At 44.6% G+C, this 17,938-nt stretch overlaps 3 protein-coding genes across 9 annotated transcripts; 2 read left to right on the top strand and 1 right to left on the bottom strand.

The window, feature by feature from the left end:
- The first annotated feature begins 47 nt into the window (after positions 1-47).
- LOC133842051 (SET and MYND domain-containing protein 4) lies at positions 48-3,908 on the top strand. The gene is made up of 4 exons (XM_062274957.1): positions 48-749; positions 806-1,808; positions 1,868-2,168; positions 2,225-3,908. Exons 1-4 carry the CDS (start codon positions 88-90, stop codon positions 2,482-2,484), a joined length of 2,226 nt encoding a protein of 741 aa, XP_062130941.1. The 5' UTR covers positions 48-87; the 3' UTR covers positions 2,485-3,908.
- Positions 2,449-5,376, bottom strand: LOC133842053 (5'-nucleotidase domain-containing protein 3). 2 transcript variants are annotated; one of them, XM_062274959.1, is made up of 7 exons: positions 4,979-5,376; positions 4,434-4,837; positions 4,073-4,368; positions 3,821-4,007; positions 3,184-3,324; positions 2,970-3,121; positions 2,449-2,896 (listed from the first exon to the last, which is right to left on the bottom strand). In XM_062274959.1, exons 1-7 carry the CDS (start codon positions 5,238-5,240, stop codon positions 2,692-2,694), a joined length of 1,647 nt encoding a protein of 548 aa, XP_062130943.1. In that variant the 5' UTR covers positions 5,241-5,376; the 3' UTR covers positions 2,449-2,691. The 2 variants fall into 2 exon arrangements, with proteins under 2 accessions (XP_062130943.1, XP_062130944.1); XM_062274960.1 differs by having other exon boundaries at positions 5,028-5,170.
- Positions 5,377-5,812: 436 nt separating this feature from the next.
- LOC133842050 (CCR4-NOT transcription complex subunit 1) lies at positions 5,813-17,710 on the top strand. Of its 6 annotated transcripts, none has more exons than XR_009894352.1 (11): positions 5,813-6,785; positions 8,061-8,264; positions 8,330-8,902; positions 8,963-9,422; positions 9,710-10,999; positions 11,479-12,237; positions 12,300-14,818; positions 14,877-16,048; positions 16,108-16,467; positions 16,634-16,849; positions 16,914-17,710. XR_009894352.1 is itself a non-coding variant. In XM_062274955.1 (10 exons), the coding sequence occupies exons 1-10, from the start codon at positions 6,681-6,683 to the stop codon at positions 17,017-17,019; spliced, it is 7,548 nt and encodes a 2,515-aa protein (XP_062130939.1). In that variant the 5' UTR covers positions 5,814-6,680; the 3' UTR covers positions 17,020-17,710. The 6 variants fall into 6 exon arrangements, 3 of the variants coding, with proteins under 3 accessions (XP_062130939.1, XP_062130938.1, XP_062130940.1); XR_009894351.1 differs by having other exon boundaries at positions 11,458-12,237; XR_009894350.1 differs by lacking the exon at positions 16,634-16,849 and having other exon boundaries at positions 5,814-6,785; positions 11,458-12,237; positions 16,914-17,151; positions 17,206-17,710.
- The last annotated feature ends 228 nt before the right edge of the window (positions 17,711-17,938 follow it).

Genomic DNA, 17,938 nt, shown 5'->3' with positions numbered 1-17,938 from the left:
ACTATTCACAACAGCTGACTAACAGCCGGCTCTCACAACGGCCGGCTCATTAATCGAGTACGTGTTGATCGAACAACAGTCAAAACAATGTTTAGCTTAGCTGAAGGCTTTTCGCGACAGAGTGAATTAATTCAACTAAAAACTTATGAAAATGAATTCGAGACAATCAAATCATTGCATACGCTGCCCAAAGACAAGCAGAGACATTTCAATGCGCTGACAATACAATTGCTGGACAACTTGGAGCAGCCGGCGATTAAAGTAAGTTGCGCGCAAACTTCACGTTCCCTGAGGGAAGAAGGAAACCGCGTGTATAAATCAAAATGTGACAAAAACGCTGTGGAAGCTAAGGAATGTATTCTGGCTGCCTGCCGCATTTACACACAAGCCATTCTAGCAGCGGAAGATGCTTTGGATGAGCTGGCTTTGGGTTTCGCCAATCGGGGAATGGCGCTCCAAGATTTCGGCTACTTCCAGCAGGCGTATGACGACTGCGCTTGTGCCTTGGAGTTTGGCTATCCGCATCGATTGCAGCACAAGTTGGTGATGCGACAAGCACACTGTGCTTGGCAGCTGGGCAATGCGCAACAGCTGGCGGAGCATATCTCAAACTTGAAGGAATTGCCGTTGAACGACGGCTATGTGAAGCAATTGGAACAACTGAAGCAGCAGCTGGAAGTTCTGGAAGCAAATCCAAACAACGAGCAGTTGGCTGCAATCCCAGCAGTCCACCGAGTAAACCATAAAATGTAGTTCTAAGTTCACTTTCTATGACTTCAACTTACAATTACCTCCTTACTTGTAGCTTGTCCACTCCTGCCAAAGGACGCCACATGATAGCTACCACAGCGCTTAAGAAGGACGAGCTTATATTCACAGAAGAGGCACAATGCTTTGTGCCCATCGAACAGCGTTTGATTTGCCAGCAATGTGCCGCCAGCTTGCTGTGCGCTCCCATTCCATGTCCATCGTGTCATCAGCGCGTTGTCTACTGCTCGAGGAAGTGTCGCCAACTGCATGCCCAAATACATAGCTACGAGTGTGGTGCGTATCGCAGAAATCTGCTCAGCATGCTCGGTGTATCCCATTTGGCATTGCGATTGCTGCTCAAGCATCTTCCTGAGTGGATGAAACAATTGCCAACTGAGAATTCTCACAATGCTGAGGAACTATGGCAAGCATTGGTCAACCCAGCTGCGTCAGAGGATTCCCCATCGCTGCAGAGTCTACGCATGATCACGCAGCTACATAAAGCACCCCAAGAGGAGTTGGTCTATCATGCGCTCTGCGCCAATCTGCTGCAAGTCTATCTCTTCAGCTGCACCAGCTTCTATGAGGACTTAAAGATGGCTAACCACAGTGAATGGCATCTGGTGATTGCTGCGCTTATCTTACGTAATGCTGGCCAGCTGCTCGTCAATGGTCATGTGGGCAATGCTTTGATAATTCACGCGCTGCCCTCCAATGAATTTCCACTGCTGCAGCCAGCCATGTGGCAGCGTCCTTATCATTTAAGGCGGGGTTATCTGCACAAGTTTTACGCTTACGAGGTCATCACAGCCATTAACTTACCGCTTTTGAGTCTGTGCAATCATAGCTGCAATCCTTCGCTGCGCACCACGTTCGATGGCTGCCTGGTGAACAATTACGCTGCCTTTGATATTGCGGCTGGCGAGGAGATCTTCAATTGCTATAGCTTGGATTATAAGCATTCGTTGAGTGAGCAGCGTCAGCAGCATCTGCTGGAGATCTATAAGTTTCGCTGTGACTGCTCCAAGTGTGTGCGTCCAGATGCTGATGCGGATTATGTGAGTAGGCAATGCTTTGATTTAGTTATTCCCACTAATAGCAAACTCTGTCTTTACAGCTTAATTTCCATCGCTATCGCTGTGAGCAGTGCAAACAGAGCTTTGTGCCCAAAGCAAATCTCGATTGGTGGCAGCAATCAGGCGAAATGTTAAGCATCTGTTGCACAGCTTGTGAAGAGACACAGCAGCTTAGCTGGTATGATCCATTTCTTCAGCTGCTGGAAAGATTTGATGAGCCACAAGATCGTCGCAAGCTCTTTGAAGCATTTGCTGCACTCAACACTTGGCTGCTGGATTTCAACAGCCTTAAACTCAGTTTAGCCAAGGAACTAATTGGAGGATGCTTTGCAGCCAAGGATGGTAACTGAATATTATTAATAATATCATTCTCAAACTAAGCTAGTGTCTACTTTTAGCGGGTGCAACTTTCGCAGACTACGATTATGCTGAGTTGAGCAAGATAATTGAGTTCGAGCTCGCTGGCATTGCAGCACAAAGAGGCAGCAACTCTTTGCTGTACATCAGCAATGCGACCTACTTGCTGGACCTGATTGCGTGGGGAAAACACAAAGCAAACGCTAAGCAGCTGCAGGCAATGAGAGGCAGCTTCGCTTTCTTGGCCAAGGAGACGCGTGAGATCTTTGTCAACTATTACAACGATTTTATTGAGCAGTAATTAACAGTATATATATAAATTCGCTAGGTATTTGTCAATGATTTCGATCTAACAATATTATAAATTCGCTAGCATCAAATCTAACTAAAAACAAAAACACAACAAACAACACTGGCACTTTTGTTCACCTAATAACTACATATTATTTCTTGAAAACCGGCAAGATGCGAAAGCAGAGAGCTATCTTCCAATGCTCTACCTCTCCATCTATATAAAATGCGATGCATACTCGTGGGGCATCACGCCACGACGGGGATAGAAGGTATGCGATGTCGAGAACTTGTGCAAATTCGTTATGTCACTCGTGTAAATGTCAGCAAACCGGAATAGACGACGAGAGAAATACGTGGGATTGTGATACGTGCGAAAAACGCTGCCGAATTGCTCGTTGAACACGTTCTTCGTTTTGTTGCTGCAAATGCAAATTAAGTTGTTTAACATGCTATTGTTCACTTTGTTTAGTTTGCAATTGCTTTAGAATTTACCGCAATTGATCACGCTCATCCATCCATTGTCGCAAACACACTTGAGCCGCTTCGCTATCGTCGTCCTGCGTGTCCTCGATGAGCTGAGTGAGCATCTGCAGCCAATTGGCGCTCGTCTTAAAGTCCACACGATTCAGCGTCTGTATCTCGTGCTACAAATATTTGTATTCCAATTTAAGTTCACATCATTTATGTAGCTAATGATTTTACTTACTGCCAGCTCGCTGATGATGGCGCCTGTTCGCCAGCTGTGCTTAAGTGTTACATCCGCCAGATCGCTGTAGGGATGATCGCCAAAGTAAAGCACGGAGTGGCCACGCCAACCTTTCAGTTCCTGCAGCTGACGCACTGAACCCTGTAAAACATTTGCATAAACAAGTGAATCAATTAATACAATAAAAATAACGAAGCAAGCTTTTATATAAGGTAGAGCCATACGTGAAGAAAACAAGTGCTTTATAACGCTTATCAGATTATTTCTTGAATCGCTGATACTACAGTTTATACTTTGGATCTTGATTGCAATTCTTCTTTTAGTGTAGAGCTTAGGAGTTACTATTACAGTGATGGGAAGCCCGTCTTCTATAATATTCCTAAAAATCCAGGATCTGCATTTGAACTGGAAAATGTTGTAACTTACATTTCTTAAATTTTTAAGTACTTGTTTGTCATTTACAAACTAGCAACAAATCAATATATACTTAACCACTTAGTGTTAACGGCTGTAAAAAGTCTCGTAAATAAACTTTAACTATTGAAAAAACATTAAAAGACTATTATGTAGATTTAAACAGTTGCTAAACAGTTGTTTACTGCCGTTGTTAAAGCAGCTGTCATTGCATGCAGCTCACCTCGTAATAGATTTTGCCCTTCTCCAGCTTGAAGACGCGATCCCAGAGATGTGACTTGGTCTTTTCGTCGAACAGCCGAATAGGCCGAGATTCGTCAGTAAAGAACTTGGGCTTCCTCGCCTGCACAATGACTACATCGAAGAAGTCACGCCAATTGGCGCCCACCAAATAAGACATGCCGCAATTGCTAATTAACAAAAGTAAAATATGACATTAATATAGTTAACAGGCAGCAATCTTCTCTAGACTTACACAAATGAGAAGGGACTGTTGGTCACCAGAAAGAGATTCTTGCCCGCATCCTGAAGCTTTTGGAAGTATTGCACCAGCTTCGCATTGCGTTCAATGTATTTTTCGGTATTCTTCATGACGGTGGCATGCATAATGGGATGACAGGAGCCCATGGCGGTTCTCGTATCATGGAATACTATTTCGGGATTATAATCGATTCGATTGCGTTCGAAATATTCGATGACATTACACAGCAGACACATCTCGGGCACCGAAAACAGATCCGCCAGCTGCACCATTTTAGAGTTTGTATTGTGCTGTAAGCAGAAAGAGAAGGAAGCATTAAACAAGTGGGAGTAGTTAGATGAGTTCAAGAACTCACTCGATAAGTGCTATTGGGTCCCTCCACATACGCTATGGGCAACAGGCGATTATGATAGAGCTTCAGCACCTCGTCCGCATCAACTTTGGTGCGTCCACGATAAACGGAGCCCAGCTGCAACTGCAGAAACGAGTCGAGCTTGACCAGCAGCCCCTTCTCCACATCATAGTGCAGACCTCGCACTGCAAAATTCGGCTCATATTCCAGTTCCAGGATGTCATCGGGATAGCGAAAGCGTTTCACGAGCATTTCACGTGCCAAATTGTAGAGCAAATCCTCCAATATGGGCTTGTAGCAGGCCAGCGTGTAATCATAGTCGAAGCCATAGACCTGCACCTCGCTCAAGTCGAGTTCATTGCACGCAAAGACGGCATCTGGATGCACATCGACTGGCAGCTTCTTGGCTGCAAATAATAGAATAGCAACATTTAGTTTCTAAGTTCAAACAATTTAACCCCAAACTAATAATAGAGAGAGAGAGAGGAAAATGTAAAGAGGGACAGTGGTGCATTTTACTGTGCCTAAATTGAACTATTAAGGCTTACATTGAAATTTCTTTTTGGTTGCTTCGTAGAGCTCTTGGAAATCACTCACTGTTTTTGGGCTCGTGATAAGAGCGTGGCCTGTAACGGCTTCTTCTCCACCAGTATCGATATTATTGATGCTGCTCAAATAACGTGATAGGTTTAATCGATTCTTTAGCCTGCTGCCCGCACTGCGGGTTGCGAATGTGTTGTTGCCATTTGATAGCAGTACATTTTGTTTAAATTGTAATGCACTAGCAATTGATCTACGCACTGTACACATTTAACTTGTTTTAATTGATTTTAACTGCTTGCTGCTGCTGTTGCGTTGCTTCGCTTAGAGACTTGCTCGTTATGTACACTGGCGTGTTGCGCACGCCAATAAGAAAACACGTTCAGACTGCATGATGGCTTATTGGACACACGTTGTGCTCACTATTGCGCATGTACCCCTAAGAATATTGTTAAATAGATTTTCCCATTACATCTGTTGAACACAGCTGCTCTTATTATTCTTTAAATAATTAAAAGTCGTTAATAATTAAGAATTTTAAAACAGCTGATCGAGCAGGTGTCACACTATGCAACACTGACCCTATCGGAGCAATTCAATCAGTCCAATGGAAACGAAACCAAGAATTCAGAATTTTAAACAGTGCGACCGCTTATGCTAATTTTTATATCATATTTTAAAAAATGTAAAAGAAAATAAAAAAAACGTTTTCTACCCTCTTGCCCTCCTAACTGCTCATATGTTTTCAAGCTTGTACTTGCGGAAGTGGTATATTTCGTATCTTTAACGCAGCAAAAAATAGTATATTTTGAAATTGAATTTGCGGTCACGCTGATCTCGTACTGCGAGACGAACAAAATTAAAGCGATCGAATAGCGATTAAATTAATCAAAATTAAGTGTTTAAATACAACGAATTTCGAACGAAATTGCAAGCCTAGTGCTGAAGATCCCAAATTCCCAGTGACTTCGTTAATTGAAATCAGTGGGAAAGGCGTGCAGCGTGAACAAATCAAGAAATTTCTTTATGCCATCAGTGCATGTGTCAGTGTGTGCGTCGTGTGTGTTGCTGCTGACTGTGTGCGTACGTGCGATTCATTCATTCCCATTACGTGTGTGCTGCTGGCAAGATTTGGACTGGGTAAAAGTTAACCAAATAAATAAAGCAGAAGCAGCAACAGCTAGCTAGCCAGCCCATGACTTGTACAATTCGCTGCTCGTTGTTGTTGTTCACATTGTCAAAATAGATGCTTGCAATGTAGAGCTGCTGTTGGCCCCTTTGATGGGGCCTCAGCCAAGTGCCATGAAATAGGAAATATATGCAAGCAACGAAAACAAAAACATTTATACTAAATATAATAATATTTGCGCCGCAAATTAAAAAGGAAAGCAGCCATCGTACGTTTAACGTTTTGAAGAAGAAGCAACAATAAATACGTCAAAATACCAATACAAAGACGAATTGGAATTTCGTCGTATTGGTAAATACATACACACAGAGCCACATATATACATATATGTATGTTCATATGTGTGAAAAGTATTTTCGACGAATTTTGCCGTTATCAACACCACCACCCACCCAATAGCACAATTAAACGCTCAGTCGTCTAAAAGTGCCAAACACAACGACAACAAACAGACAAGACAAAAAGAAAAAGAAGAAAAGCTCAACGAACACCAACAACTAACAAATTTGATACGTAGAATTATGAACGTAGAGAACCAATTGAAGACACCGCTAACGCAGATTCGTAATTTGGTCAAACACGTGAACAAACGAAATTTTAATGAGAGCAGCGAACAAATAAAGCAGGTATGTTTCTTCACATTTAACCTTGTTTTCAACCAACTAAAAAAATACATAACCAAATAGTAATAATAATAACAACAACAAAAACACAATGGCAGCGCTGCGACAATGAAACTGTTTTACGAGTGTTGACAAATTTCGCACATATATCGGTTAGGTTCCTAAACAGACCAGTGCTGCCAACTTAATCGCAAAGCGGCGACTTCGACTATAGCGCCATTTCGCTCGCACATGCATTTTTGCCGACGCCATTACAGTTTGTGTAAAAGCAGAAAATTTCTCTGCGTTGCGCGAGTTTCTTGTACAAAAATTTGCCTTTTTTGTTAAGTTGCAAGTTAATTATAATATAGAAAACTAGTTTTATTTGTAACTACAAACAATGCGTGTCGCCGATGCGTGCGCCCTAATGTAAAAAGTGTAGTGAAATTGTGTGCAAAAAAAAAACCCAGAGTACAAACTTTTCTGCCAGCTGCGCTGCGCTGCCGCCGCCAGCCCTTCATCAAGTTCAGTGTACTGATTGAGACTGGACTTGTCTACATTACTTTATATTCTGTGTGCGCAATAAGTTTGCAAAATCCATCGTCGCAGACAATTGGAGTTCGGTAAGGACATGGATATTATATTTTTCTTATTCCAAAAATTGCATTTGTAATTTCGCTATATACTATATGCGTTTATGCATATATCCCTCTTATTGACTTCCTTTCACCCCTCAAAAATGTCGCAAGTCGAACGATGAAGAAGTACTTTGTATGTCGTCTTTTCGTTTTTTTTTTCTCTTCACTTTGCATTTTTGTTGTGGAGCAGCAGCTGCGCGACCACAGCTGTTGTTGTCTCGCTTCTGCGTACACTTGGTTGTGTTGAGTTATAGTTTTCGCCTTTTGCTGGAACCTTCACACTTGGCACACACACACACAAATTGCGTGTTAGGTGTTTTGTGTTGTTGTAGGTATTAAAAAAAAAAAAAAAGAAGAAACTTATTTAGTTCAGAGAACAGAGAGAATTACTGAGTTTTTGTTAAGTTAGCAACGCCACACATTTCCCTTTATGTCTTGTCAAAATTTCAAAGTGTGCAATGAAAATCGAAGAAAAAGAAGATATTAAATAATTGCATCAATTAATTCTGTTAATTGTGTGCGCGCCTGCTGTAATCGCTCATGTGTTATCGATCTCTCACTTCTGTTGCTCGGGCACGACAAAATGCTCAGGTAATCGAAATCGCTATTAATCGTCTCTCTACTTCTCCCCTTCTCTTCCCCACACATTCTCTTTGTGCAGTTCATCCAAGATTACGGCCTCGAAGCGGATCGCAGCTGTCTCCGCTATCTGTTCACGGTACTCAACTTGAACGATTCGGCTCCAAACGTCGCTGCCCAGCTGCAGGCGAAGCTGCTTGGAGCCCACTTGCAGCGTCAACTGCAAAGTTCATCGTTTGTGACCAACATTTGCATAGCCTTCGATCATCACTTTGCCAAACAAAAGGTTGGTACCCCTGCTGTCCCAAGACATATCTATAAATTACTATTTACTTACTATTCCCTTTAAAGAGTCTGAAGCCGCTTGCTCTTGCCGAGCTCATTGGACAGGTTGCCAAGCTCACTGGGATCAACAAACTCTGCGAGTGTATCTTTGCGCTAGCGGTCACCCATAGCACACATCCGGAACTTCGTCAGTGTGCTCGGGACAGTCTACGGCATCTACTGCCAGAGTTGCTCGATTCGTATTTGGGTCACAACGCGGCTGCAGCGAGTGGATTGCACGAGATCTCGTTTGACCTGCTGCAGTATTTGCTGTGCTGTTTGAACGAATACGTTTCGCCGCAGTTGGAATCGCAGTTTCTGGACAAACTGCGCGAGGAGTTTCCACGTGAGGCGGTGCCATTGGTTTTAGCGCCGCTTTTGTATCGCAGTGCAACAACGTCGCACACAACCAGTACAACAACGTCGACGACGGCCTCGTCGAGTTCCAAGCCCAACGAAACTGATGCTGAGGAGGAGACGCCGAACACGAATACGGCGAACACCGGCAGCAGTTGGAGCAGCTCCAATGCAGATAATCTGAATGAAGTTGGCATTGAGGATATCTATGACCACTTATCCGAGATAATATTTTCAAAACAGGTGAGCAGCAGATCACCATCTCTTCATCCAGGTCTTAGTTTATAACTTGCGTTTTCACAGGGCAAAAATAATATTATGGACACATCTTGGATTAATTTAATCCTTGAAATCGGTTATGAATTTACATCGAGCGTTGAAGAGTGCAAAAATCATTTGTGTTGCGGCGGTGCCTCTCGCGAATTGCAGCCCAAAGATGTTGCCAAAATTGTGGGTCTCATGTGCCGACGTCACTCGTCGTTGCTCGACTGCAATGTAAATCTACCGACACCAGCCAACTTTTGGCCTGGACAGGGACAACAGCAAGGTGGAGGAGGCAGCGGCTCTGGCTCTGGTTCCCAGTCCACCCAACAGAACTCCAACAATAACAACAATGATGGCGGAAGCGAATCTGGCAGCTCGGCCAGTGATAAAAAGGACAAGAAGGAGACGACAGATGCAACACAAACATGGAAGCCGGATGTCTTTGTGCAGGCGCTCAAGGAGCTGGTGCCACAACTCAACTGGAAGGATGTGTGCATGGGTAAGTTACTGACAATAAGTGTCTAGTAATCGTGGTGTTATCAGTTTGATCTCAATGTCACTATTTTGTTTGTATTACTGTCAACCTATAATTTTTTAAGTTTTGTTGTTTGTTTCTTCAAATTATATATGTTTTGTTTTTTATACCTATACAAGAAGCAATTGTTATAGTATCGAGTGTGGTAGATGTATAATATACAAGTATTTTTTAGTAATACTTCAGTTTTATTTTATGTAGTCTTCTCATATCCATTAATAACCTTCTGTCTTTCTAAATGCTTCTTGCAGAGTTCGATCATCCCGAATTTATCTTAAAGGATCGCATTGGTCTAGACCTGCTGTTAACCATCTTGAGGCTGGCCACACAATCGAATCTGTTTCCTCAACCGGAATGCATTTATCGCCACTGGGCGAACACAGAGGGTCAGCTGTCGCTGATTACGACAATGCTGAAGAATCCCGATCTGTTCTCCTTTGCCGACTACGTCTTCAGTCAGCCTACGTTGGATGTGCTAAAGACGCCACCCGATGCGGATAACAAGGAGATTGCCGCATGGAAATCACTGCATTTGGTTGAAGTGCTGCTCTCCATAGCGGACAAGGGATACTTTAGTCAAGTGCACGAACTGTTCAAATTTCCAGCGCAAAATTGTCCCGATGTGCTATTCCTGGCATTGTTGCACATAAATCCGCCAATCACGCCATTGCGACAGGATCTATTCAATCAGTTGATACCAACGTTCCTGGGCAATCATCCTAATTCGAATGTGATCTTGGGCAGTGCATGGAGCTCGACAAACTTTCAGCTGCGCAACAGCATCATGAACGCCATGTCAGAGTGGTATTTGCGTGGCAGTGAATACGATCAGGTGAAACTGTCGCGCATCTTGGATCTGGCCCAGGATTTAAAGGCGCTGTCGTCACTTCTCAATGCACGCTCATTTCTGTTCATCATTGATTTGGCCTGTTTGGCCTCTCGTCGCGAATACTTGAAACTGGAGAAGTGGTTGAGCGACAAGATACGTGAGCATGGCGAACCCTTCATCCAGGCCATGATCAAGGTGTTGCAACGTCGCTGTCCCCAGGTGACCAATGCCAAGCTACCCGAAGATCAGCTTCCCCCCAAACAAGCTCAATTGTTGCCCGAAACCGTGACCACAATGATCAGCTGTCTGCAAGCGTTTATCAACACTTGCATGCAATCCGAAATGGTTGAAATAATCATGCAGATGGTGGCAAATGTTGCTATCATGGCGAACAAAGCTCGTGCTGCACAACAGCAACAACAACAACAGCAGCAGCAGCAACAACAGCAACAGGCTGGTGGACCACAAGGATTAGTGCCACCTCCGCCAAACATTATGCGGGGACATCGTGGCATGGATTTGCCGGGTGGAGGCATTGTGCCTGGTGCTGTGCCACCACCGCCGCAGCCACAGCAGCCGTTCTCTGCCAACCTGAATGCACAGCAAATGTTTGGACCTGGAGGCATGGATCCGTTGACTAACATGTCCAACAATCTGGCTGGCCTCAATCTTGGAGGTCCAAATGGAGCATTCAACTTTGGCGGCATGCTGAGTAAGTATGAACAAAGTAATGTTTTAATGTTGTCGGTGGTTTCCACATGAGCTTGGGAATTAGGCAGTGAATTTAAATAATTTAAGAATTAGTAAAAAAGTAACACAAACCAAACCCGACCTTGGAATGATTCATTTGGCTCTCTTCAAATATTAAATTTATAATATTCGCTTTTACGTAATTAAAAACCTATTAATAATTCTAATTGCAATTCATGTAACAAATTATAATGGATCCCTCATTTTTGTTAAACAACTTTAATGGCGAATGAATTTCATTCAAATAGCTCACTAAATCGATTTTTTGAAAGAAGCCGCTTATATATTAATATCTAAAGAATGCTTCACGTTTATTCTCTGCTCATGTTTCTCTTCTATTGTTGCCTTTTGCTTCTGTTTTTGTTGTATGTGTGTGCATGTTTTTAATGCTTTGGATTTACATTTATTATACGGCTACAGACAACTTGGTTTCTACTCCAGCATCTCCGTCACGACTCATGAATCCCGGCGCCAACCCCTATCCGCCCATTCCCATACAGATCCCAGCACCACCGCCACCAAATGTGGGTAATCTGGGACGTATGTTGCCAACGGGGCCACAGCCAACACCAACGACGCCAAATCCCAGCTCAGGCATGGCTGATCTGCAGATGCCCGTATCCAAGGAGGTGGAGGATGAGGCGAACTCATATTTTCAACGCATCTACAACCATCAGCCAAATCCCACGCTCTCCATCGACGAGGTGCTGGACATTCTCCAGCGCTTCAAGGAGTCGAGCAATCGTCGCGAACAGGAGGTCTTCCTTTGCATGCTGCGCAATCTCTTTGAGGAGTATCGCTTCTTTGCCCACTATCCCGAGAAGGAGTTGCAAATAACAGCGCAGCTTTTTGGCGGCATCATCGATCGGAATTTGGTGCCCACATTCGTGGCATTGGGGCTCTCGTTGCGCTGTGTGCTCGACGCTCTGCGCAAACCCGAAGGTTCCAAGCTCTATTACTTTGGTGTGACGGCACTCGATCGCTTCAAGACACGACTGCACACCTACAACAAGTACTGCGAGCACATACGCTCCATACCGCACTTTACTGACTTCCCGCAGCATCTGATTCAGTATGTGGAGTACGGCATGCATGGCCAGGAGCCGCCGCAGCAGAAACTGATTGGCCTCAGCAATACCATACCATCAGCCCTTGGCCAGGGAGCAGCTGATCCTTTGTATCGTGCTAATTCAATGCCCGGTAAGATTCAATAAGTCATTTTCAGCTGTACTCGATTGCAACTATATTATTTCTGGTTTCAGGCAACATGCCAGCTGCTTCGAATGTGCTAAAGCCACCAGTTGTGGTCTCTCATGCAACACGCATGAAGTCCATTGCGAATGCCACCAATATTGATACGCTGCTGGTTGCAAACCAGGAGGAGAAGGTGACGGTGCCACCAGAGCCGGTGCAGGACAAAACTGCGTTCATATTCAACAACCTCAGCCAGCTGAATATACCGCAAAAGTGCGAGGAGATCAAGGAGATCATGACCAAAGAGTATTGGCCCTGGTTGGCGCAGTATTTGGTGCTGAAGCGAGCCTCCATGGAGTTCAACTTCCACACGCTCTACTACAATTTCCTTGATGCACTAAAGAATAGCGAAATCAACAGATTTGTGACGAAGGAAACACTGCGTAACATCAAAGTGTTGTTGCGTTCCGACAAGGGTGTCATCAATTTCTCGGATCGCAGTCTGCTCAAGAATCTTGGCCATTGGCTGGGCATGATGACCCTTGGACGCAATCGTCCGATACTGCAGATAGATTTGGATCTCAAGTCCCTGCTCGCCGAGGCTTATCACAAGGGACAGCAGGAGCTGTTGTTTGTGGTGCCATTTGTGGCCAAGATACTTGAGTCGTCGGCCAAGTCACGCATTTTTAAATCGCCCAATCCCTGGACCATGGGTATTATGTATGTGCTGGGGGAACTGCATCAGGAGCCGGATCTCAAACTGAACCTTAAGTTCGAAATCGAAGTGCTGTGCAAAACGCTCAATCTGGAGCTGGACAAATTGAAGCCAGTCATCTATCTGAAAGATCCAACGCGTGCGCTGCTCATCGAACAACAGATGTCGCAACCCAAGCCAAAGGCTGTCGAGGCTCCGCCACAACAACAACAACAGCAGCAGCAACAACCGCCGCCGCCACAACAGCAACAGCAGCAACCACCACCGCCGCCACCATCAGCTGAGGTGGATCCACAGGCTATGATGATGAACAACTCGAACGCACCAGGATCTGTGTCGTCGCCCAATCTGCCCACGGATCCCAGCCAAGTGGTGTTGCCACCACCAGAGCCACGCTACTCGTACGTCGAGGTGAACGTGACCAATTTCCAGCTGATTGCCCAGCAATTGGTGTTGCCAGCGAACATTCCGTTCCTTCACGCCAATCCCGGCATCAAGCACATCGTGGTTAATGCCATCGAACGCACAATTACCGATTGGTTGCAACCTGTCGTTGATCGCAGCATACGCATTGCCTGCGCTACCACAGAACAGATTATACGTAAAGATTTCGCTCTGGATGCGGACGAGAATCGCATGCGCACCGCTGCCCATCAAATGGTACGCAATCTGGCCGCTGGCATGGCCATGATCACGGGCAAAGACGAAATCGCACGCGCCATCAGTCAGAATTTGCACAAGGCGTTCATTAGTGCACTCACTGGTGTGTCCAGCATGTCCGATATTCAGGCTGCATCCGTGCAGTTGGCCAACGAGAATGTGGAGCTGGTGTGCGCCTTCATACAGAAGACATCGGCAGAGAAATCGGCCCTCGAGATCGATCGACGACTGTCGACCGACTTTGAGACGAGGAAAATTGCACGCGAAGAGGGCAGTCGCTTTGTCGACGCTCAGATCTTGAGCTACCAGCAGGAGCGTCTGCCGGAGCCAGTGCGTCTCAAGGTGGGCCCAGCACCGCCCACTCTGTATGCTGTTTACTCAGAGTTTGCACGCAGCATTCCCGGATTCCAGCAGATGAGCGATCGTGACATTGCACTGTTTGTGCCGAAGCCACAGGATCTGCAGCCACCAAATGTGTTTGCCAACGATGAGAGCAGCATGGTCTATGCCGAGGTCGCTTCCAAAATGGAGGCGTTCATGAATGCTGCTATAAATGTGCCCACACTGCAGCTGCAGGCCAGCAAGATTGCCATGCTTTTGAATGCACTGATGAACACACGTCGCTTGCGCGATCAGGAGTCTGCTTTTAATCTCTTGACCCGTGCCGTTGAGGGCTTGACTGAGGGTCTGATTAATGTTCAGGATCACATGGAACAAATGAAGCTGTATCGCGATATCCACTTGCGCATTCTCAGTCTGCTGCACAACAGCTTTGGCGCCCCGAACACTGAGCGTGCGGTGACCAAGTGCTTCTTTGACATTCGCGAGGATGTGCGCTACAATGTGGAGGCGGCTCGCGCCCTGATTACATCTCACTTTGTCAACCTTAATCAGTTTGATGGTATGCTGCGCGATTGCATGGACAATGGCAATAACTATGTTGCCTTATCGTTTGGCATTGCGCTGATCGAGCGTTTGATTATGGAGGATCGTGCCATCAACATTGTGTCGGACAATGAATTTATGGCCACAGTTGAGCTGCTTGGACGGCTGACACAACATCGTCATCGCTATCCCGAGTGCATTGTGAATGCTATTGAGACACTCTGGTCTGGCAATCTCAACACCAGCGACTATGGACCATTCAATCCTGGTGAGCGTTATCTCGCTGGCACATCGCATTACATTCACTCCGGCATGCATCATGTTAGGGTAAGTTTGAAGAAATTAGTTAAATATAGAGATTGCTAACCAAATTTTATTTTTACAGTCATGCGACACAGATGATCCGCCAGGTCTACAGGAGAAGACCGAGTTTCTGCTCAAGGATTGGGTTGCCCTCTACACACAGCAGAATCAGCAGACAACTCGCGATGCGCGCCATTTCGGTGCCTTCGTCCAGAAGATGAACACATATGGCATTTTGAAGACGGATGATCTGATCACACGTTTCTTCCGTCAGGCAACACACATTTGCACAGATGTGGTGTACCGCATGTTCGCGGAACCCAGTCTGCCTATCAACCAGGCCAAGAACAAGATATTCCAATGGATCGATGCTTTCGTGCATTTGATTGCGATGCTCGTGCGTCATTCCGGCGAGGCGGGCAATCCAACGACCAAGATCAATCTGTTGAACAAAGTGCTGGGCATTGTGCTCGGTACACTGCTGAAGGATCATGAGATGCGTGGAGTCGGCTTCCAGCAGGTTGGCTACCATCGCTTCTTCATGATGCTCTTCATGGAACTGTGCAGCGCCGATGTGAACTTGGAGTCGCTGATGCACAGCATCGTGTCGGCCTTTGCCTACACATATCATCTGCTCAATCCGAGCGTTGCGCCAGGCTTCTGCTTTGCCTGGTTGGAGCTCATTTCTCACCGCGTCTTCCTTGGCCGCATTCTGGTACAGATACCCGGCCAGAAGGGTTGGCCTCTGTATGCCCAACTGTTGCAGGATCTCTTCAAATATCTCGCACCATTCTTGCGCAACACCGAACTGGGCAAACCCGTCCAGTTGCTCTACAAGGGCACGCTGCGCGTCCTGCTCGTGTTGCTGCACGATTTCCCAGAGTTCCTCTGCGACTATCACTTTGGCTTCTGCGACACCATACCGCCCAACTGTGTCCAGATGCGCAACATCATTCTCTCGGCCTTTCCACGCAACATGCGTTTGCCCGATCCCTTCACACCCAACCTGAAAGTTGACATGCTTTCGGACAGCAGCAATGCGCCCAAGGTGTGCAGCAGCTACATCATGAATATTCAGCCGCCCAACTTTAAAAAGGATCTGGACTCGTACTTGAAAGCACGCGCTCCTGTCACATTCCTCTCGGAGCTGCGTGGTCATCTGCAGGTGACCAGTGAGCCGGGCACACGCTACAACATGACGCTGATGAATGCCTTGGTCATGTACGTGGGCACACAGGCAATTGCCCTAATCAGGTAAGTCTCATTCAGCTTATATACGTTTGCTCCATTTACTCACTTTTCGCCTTCGACAGGAACAAGAACTTTGTGCCCAACACATCAAACATTGCGCACAGCGCACACATGGACATCTTCCAGAATCTGGCCGTTGATCTGGACACCGAGGGTCGCTATCTATTCCTGAACGCCATTGCCAATCAGTTGCGCTATCCCAACAGTCACACGCACTACTTTAGTTGTGCCGTGTTGCATTTGTTTGCCGAGGCCAACTCTGAGGCAATTCAAGAGCAGATCACACGTGTTCTGCTCGAGCGTTTGATTGTAAATCGCCCACATCCATGGGGACTGCTCATTACATTCATTGAGCTAATCAAGAACCCGATTTACAAGTTCTGGGATCATGATTTCGTGCACTGTGCACCCGAGATTACCAAGTAAGTTTGGCATCCAAATAATTGATGTCCGTGTTATCCTTAAGCCGCCTTCAGTTAGTTGGTGTAGTATGTATCACACACAAATGCACCGTCTCCACAGTGCACTCACATTAGAGACAAGCAGATGCTTGATTACTTATGATTTCGTCGTTCGTTTCGTTTTCAGATATTTTGGTGAATGTCTGAATGTGTTTACTCGATTCGAGTCATTGAATGGCATTCAGTGTGCAGCCTAGAGAGCGAAGAGTTTCATAATATTGTTACAATAATAATAATGAACATCATATCATTTCAACTCATTTTATGTATTAGCTATTGGTTTATTTGTAACTTTTTATTTGTAATTCAATTTCGCATATAAGAAATATTTTTTTAATATATTGTAAGTGCAGACGATTGTCAGTTTAATCGCTAATGTAACCTTCTCTAATGTGTTTTATTTGCAGGTTGTTCGAGTCCGTGGCGCGCTCTTGCTTGGCCAAGTCCAATGTAACACAGCAGCTAAATATGGCCGTCGATGGCGAGAACCAGGAGGTCGTCAATATTAACTGAGGAAACGCTACGGTCGAAAGATTTGGCATGGAAGTTTGTGCCCTTCAACGCAGAGATCAATCGATATTGCATCATCGTTATCAGTAACAGGAGCAGCAGGAACAGCAGCAGCAACATTAGCAGCAAAGAAAGGCAACCCCCATAAAATCAATTATATATATATATATACTAACAAAATGTGTTTAGTTTTTAGTAAATCGTTTTAAGAAAATATTGAAACAATGAAAATACGCTGAGAAAAACAAAAAATCGCCAGTTCAAAAATAACAAACAAAAATCAAACAAAAAGAACAACTGGCCACCGAAGAAAAAACAGAACTGTTAAATACGAAAAAAATCGAACTGTATTTAGTAGTAATTGTTTTGAGATAACCGAGATGAAAACATTTTAAATGCCCGCAAATGTTAAACAAATTTTAATTGAGTTGTATTATAATTATAAATGAAATTCCTGTATTTACCTGTGGTTTTATACCTGGGCTCAGGTAGCAATTAGCTGTCCGGTTCAAACGCCCTAAATATAATGCTAGATGGAATAGTAAATCAAATGAAAAACACAAAAAACTATCTACTTATAAAAATAAAAACACAACAAAGAAAAAAAAAAAATGCAAAAAAAATCTTTAAAAATATAAAAAATGTTAAAGAAAAAAATGGTAAAATGTACTCGAAAACACAAAAAACTAACAAATGCGATGTAAATATGTAGTTGTTGTTGCTATTGATATTGAACAACAACAACAATAACCATGATGATAATAATAACAGCAGTAACATTATTATAAACGAAAAGACATAGCAGCAACAACAAGCACATATAGTATACATATGTATGTATTATTATGTATGTATGTATATCACATGTAACTAAATAACATACTTAAATATTCTCATCAGATATGTGTATTTATAAATACGG

Source organism: Drosophila sulfurigaster, chromosome 3, assembly GCF_023558435.1.
Source record: "Drosophila sulfurigaster albostrigata strain 15112-1811.04 chromosome 3, ASM2355843v2, whole genome shotgun sequence".
Lineage (NCBI taxonomy): Eukaryota > Metazoa > Arthropoda > Insecta > Diptera > Drosophilidae > Drosophila > Drosophila sulfurigaster.
This window is presented reverse-complemented; position numbering and strand designations above follow the sequence as displayed.

What these genes read in the sequence shown, in the direction of transcription:
- LOC133842050 (XM_062274954.1), top strand. Translation starts at nt 6,681, where the DNA reads ATGAACGTAGAGAACCAATTGAAGACACCGCTAACGCAGATTCGTAAT. An exon ending in CAACTTTGGCGGCATGCTGA is followed by an intron (nt 11,000 to 11,457) that starts GTAAGTATGAAC and finishes ATACGGCTACAG; the next exon opens with ACAACTTGGTTTCTACTCCA. An exon ending in CAGGCAATTGCCCTAATCAG is followed by an intron (nt 16,049 to 16,107) that starts GTAAGTCTCATT and finishes CGCCTTCGACAG; the next exon opens with GAACAAGAACTTTGTGCCCA.
- LOC133842053 (XM_062274959.1), bottom strand. Translation starts at nt 5,240, where the DNA reads ATGTGTACAGTGCGTAGATCAATTGCTAGTGCATTACAATTTAAACAA. An exon ending in AACAGTCCCTTCTCATTTGT is followed by an intron (nt 4,008 to 4,072) that starts GTAAGTCTAGAG and finishes TTTGTTAATTAG; the next exon opens with CAATTGCGGCATGTCTTATT. An exon ending in GATGAGCGTGATCAATTGCG is followed by an intron (nt 2,897 to 2,969) that starts GTAAATTCTAAA and finishes TTGCATTTGCAG; the next exon opens with CAACAAAACGAAGAACGTGT.
- LOC133842051 (XM_062274957.1), top strand. Translation starts at nt 88, where the DNA reads ATGTTTAGCTTAGCTGAAGGCTTTTCGCGACAGAGTGAATTAATTCAA. An exon ending in CAGATGCTGATGCGGATTAT is followed by an intron (nt 1,809 to 1,867) that starts GTGAGTAGGCAA and finishes CTGTCTTTACAG; the next exon opens with CTTAATTTCCATCGCTATCG. An exon ending in ATGCTTTGCAGCCAAGGATG is followed by an intron (nt 2,169 to 2,224) that starts GTAACTGAATAT and finishes GTCTACTTTTAG; the next exon opens with CGGGTGCAACTTTCGCAGAC.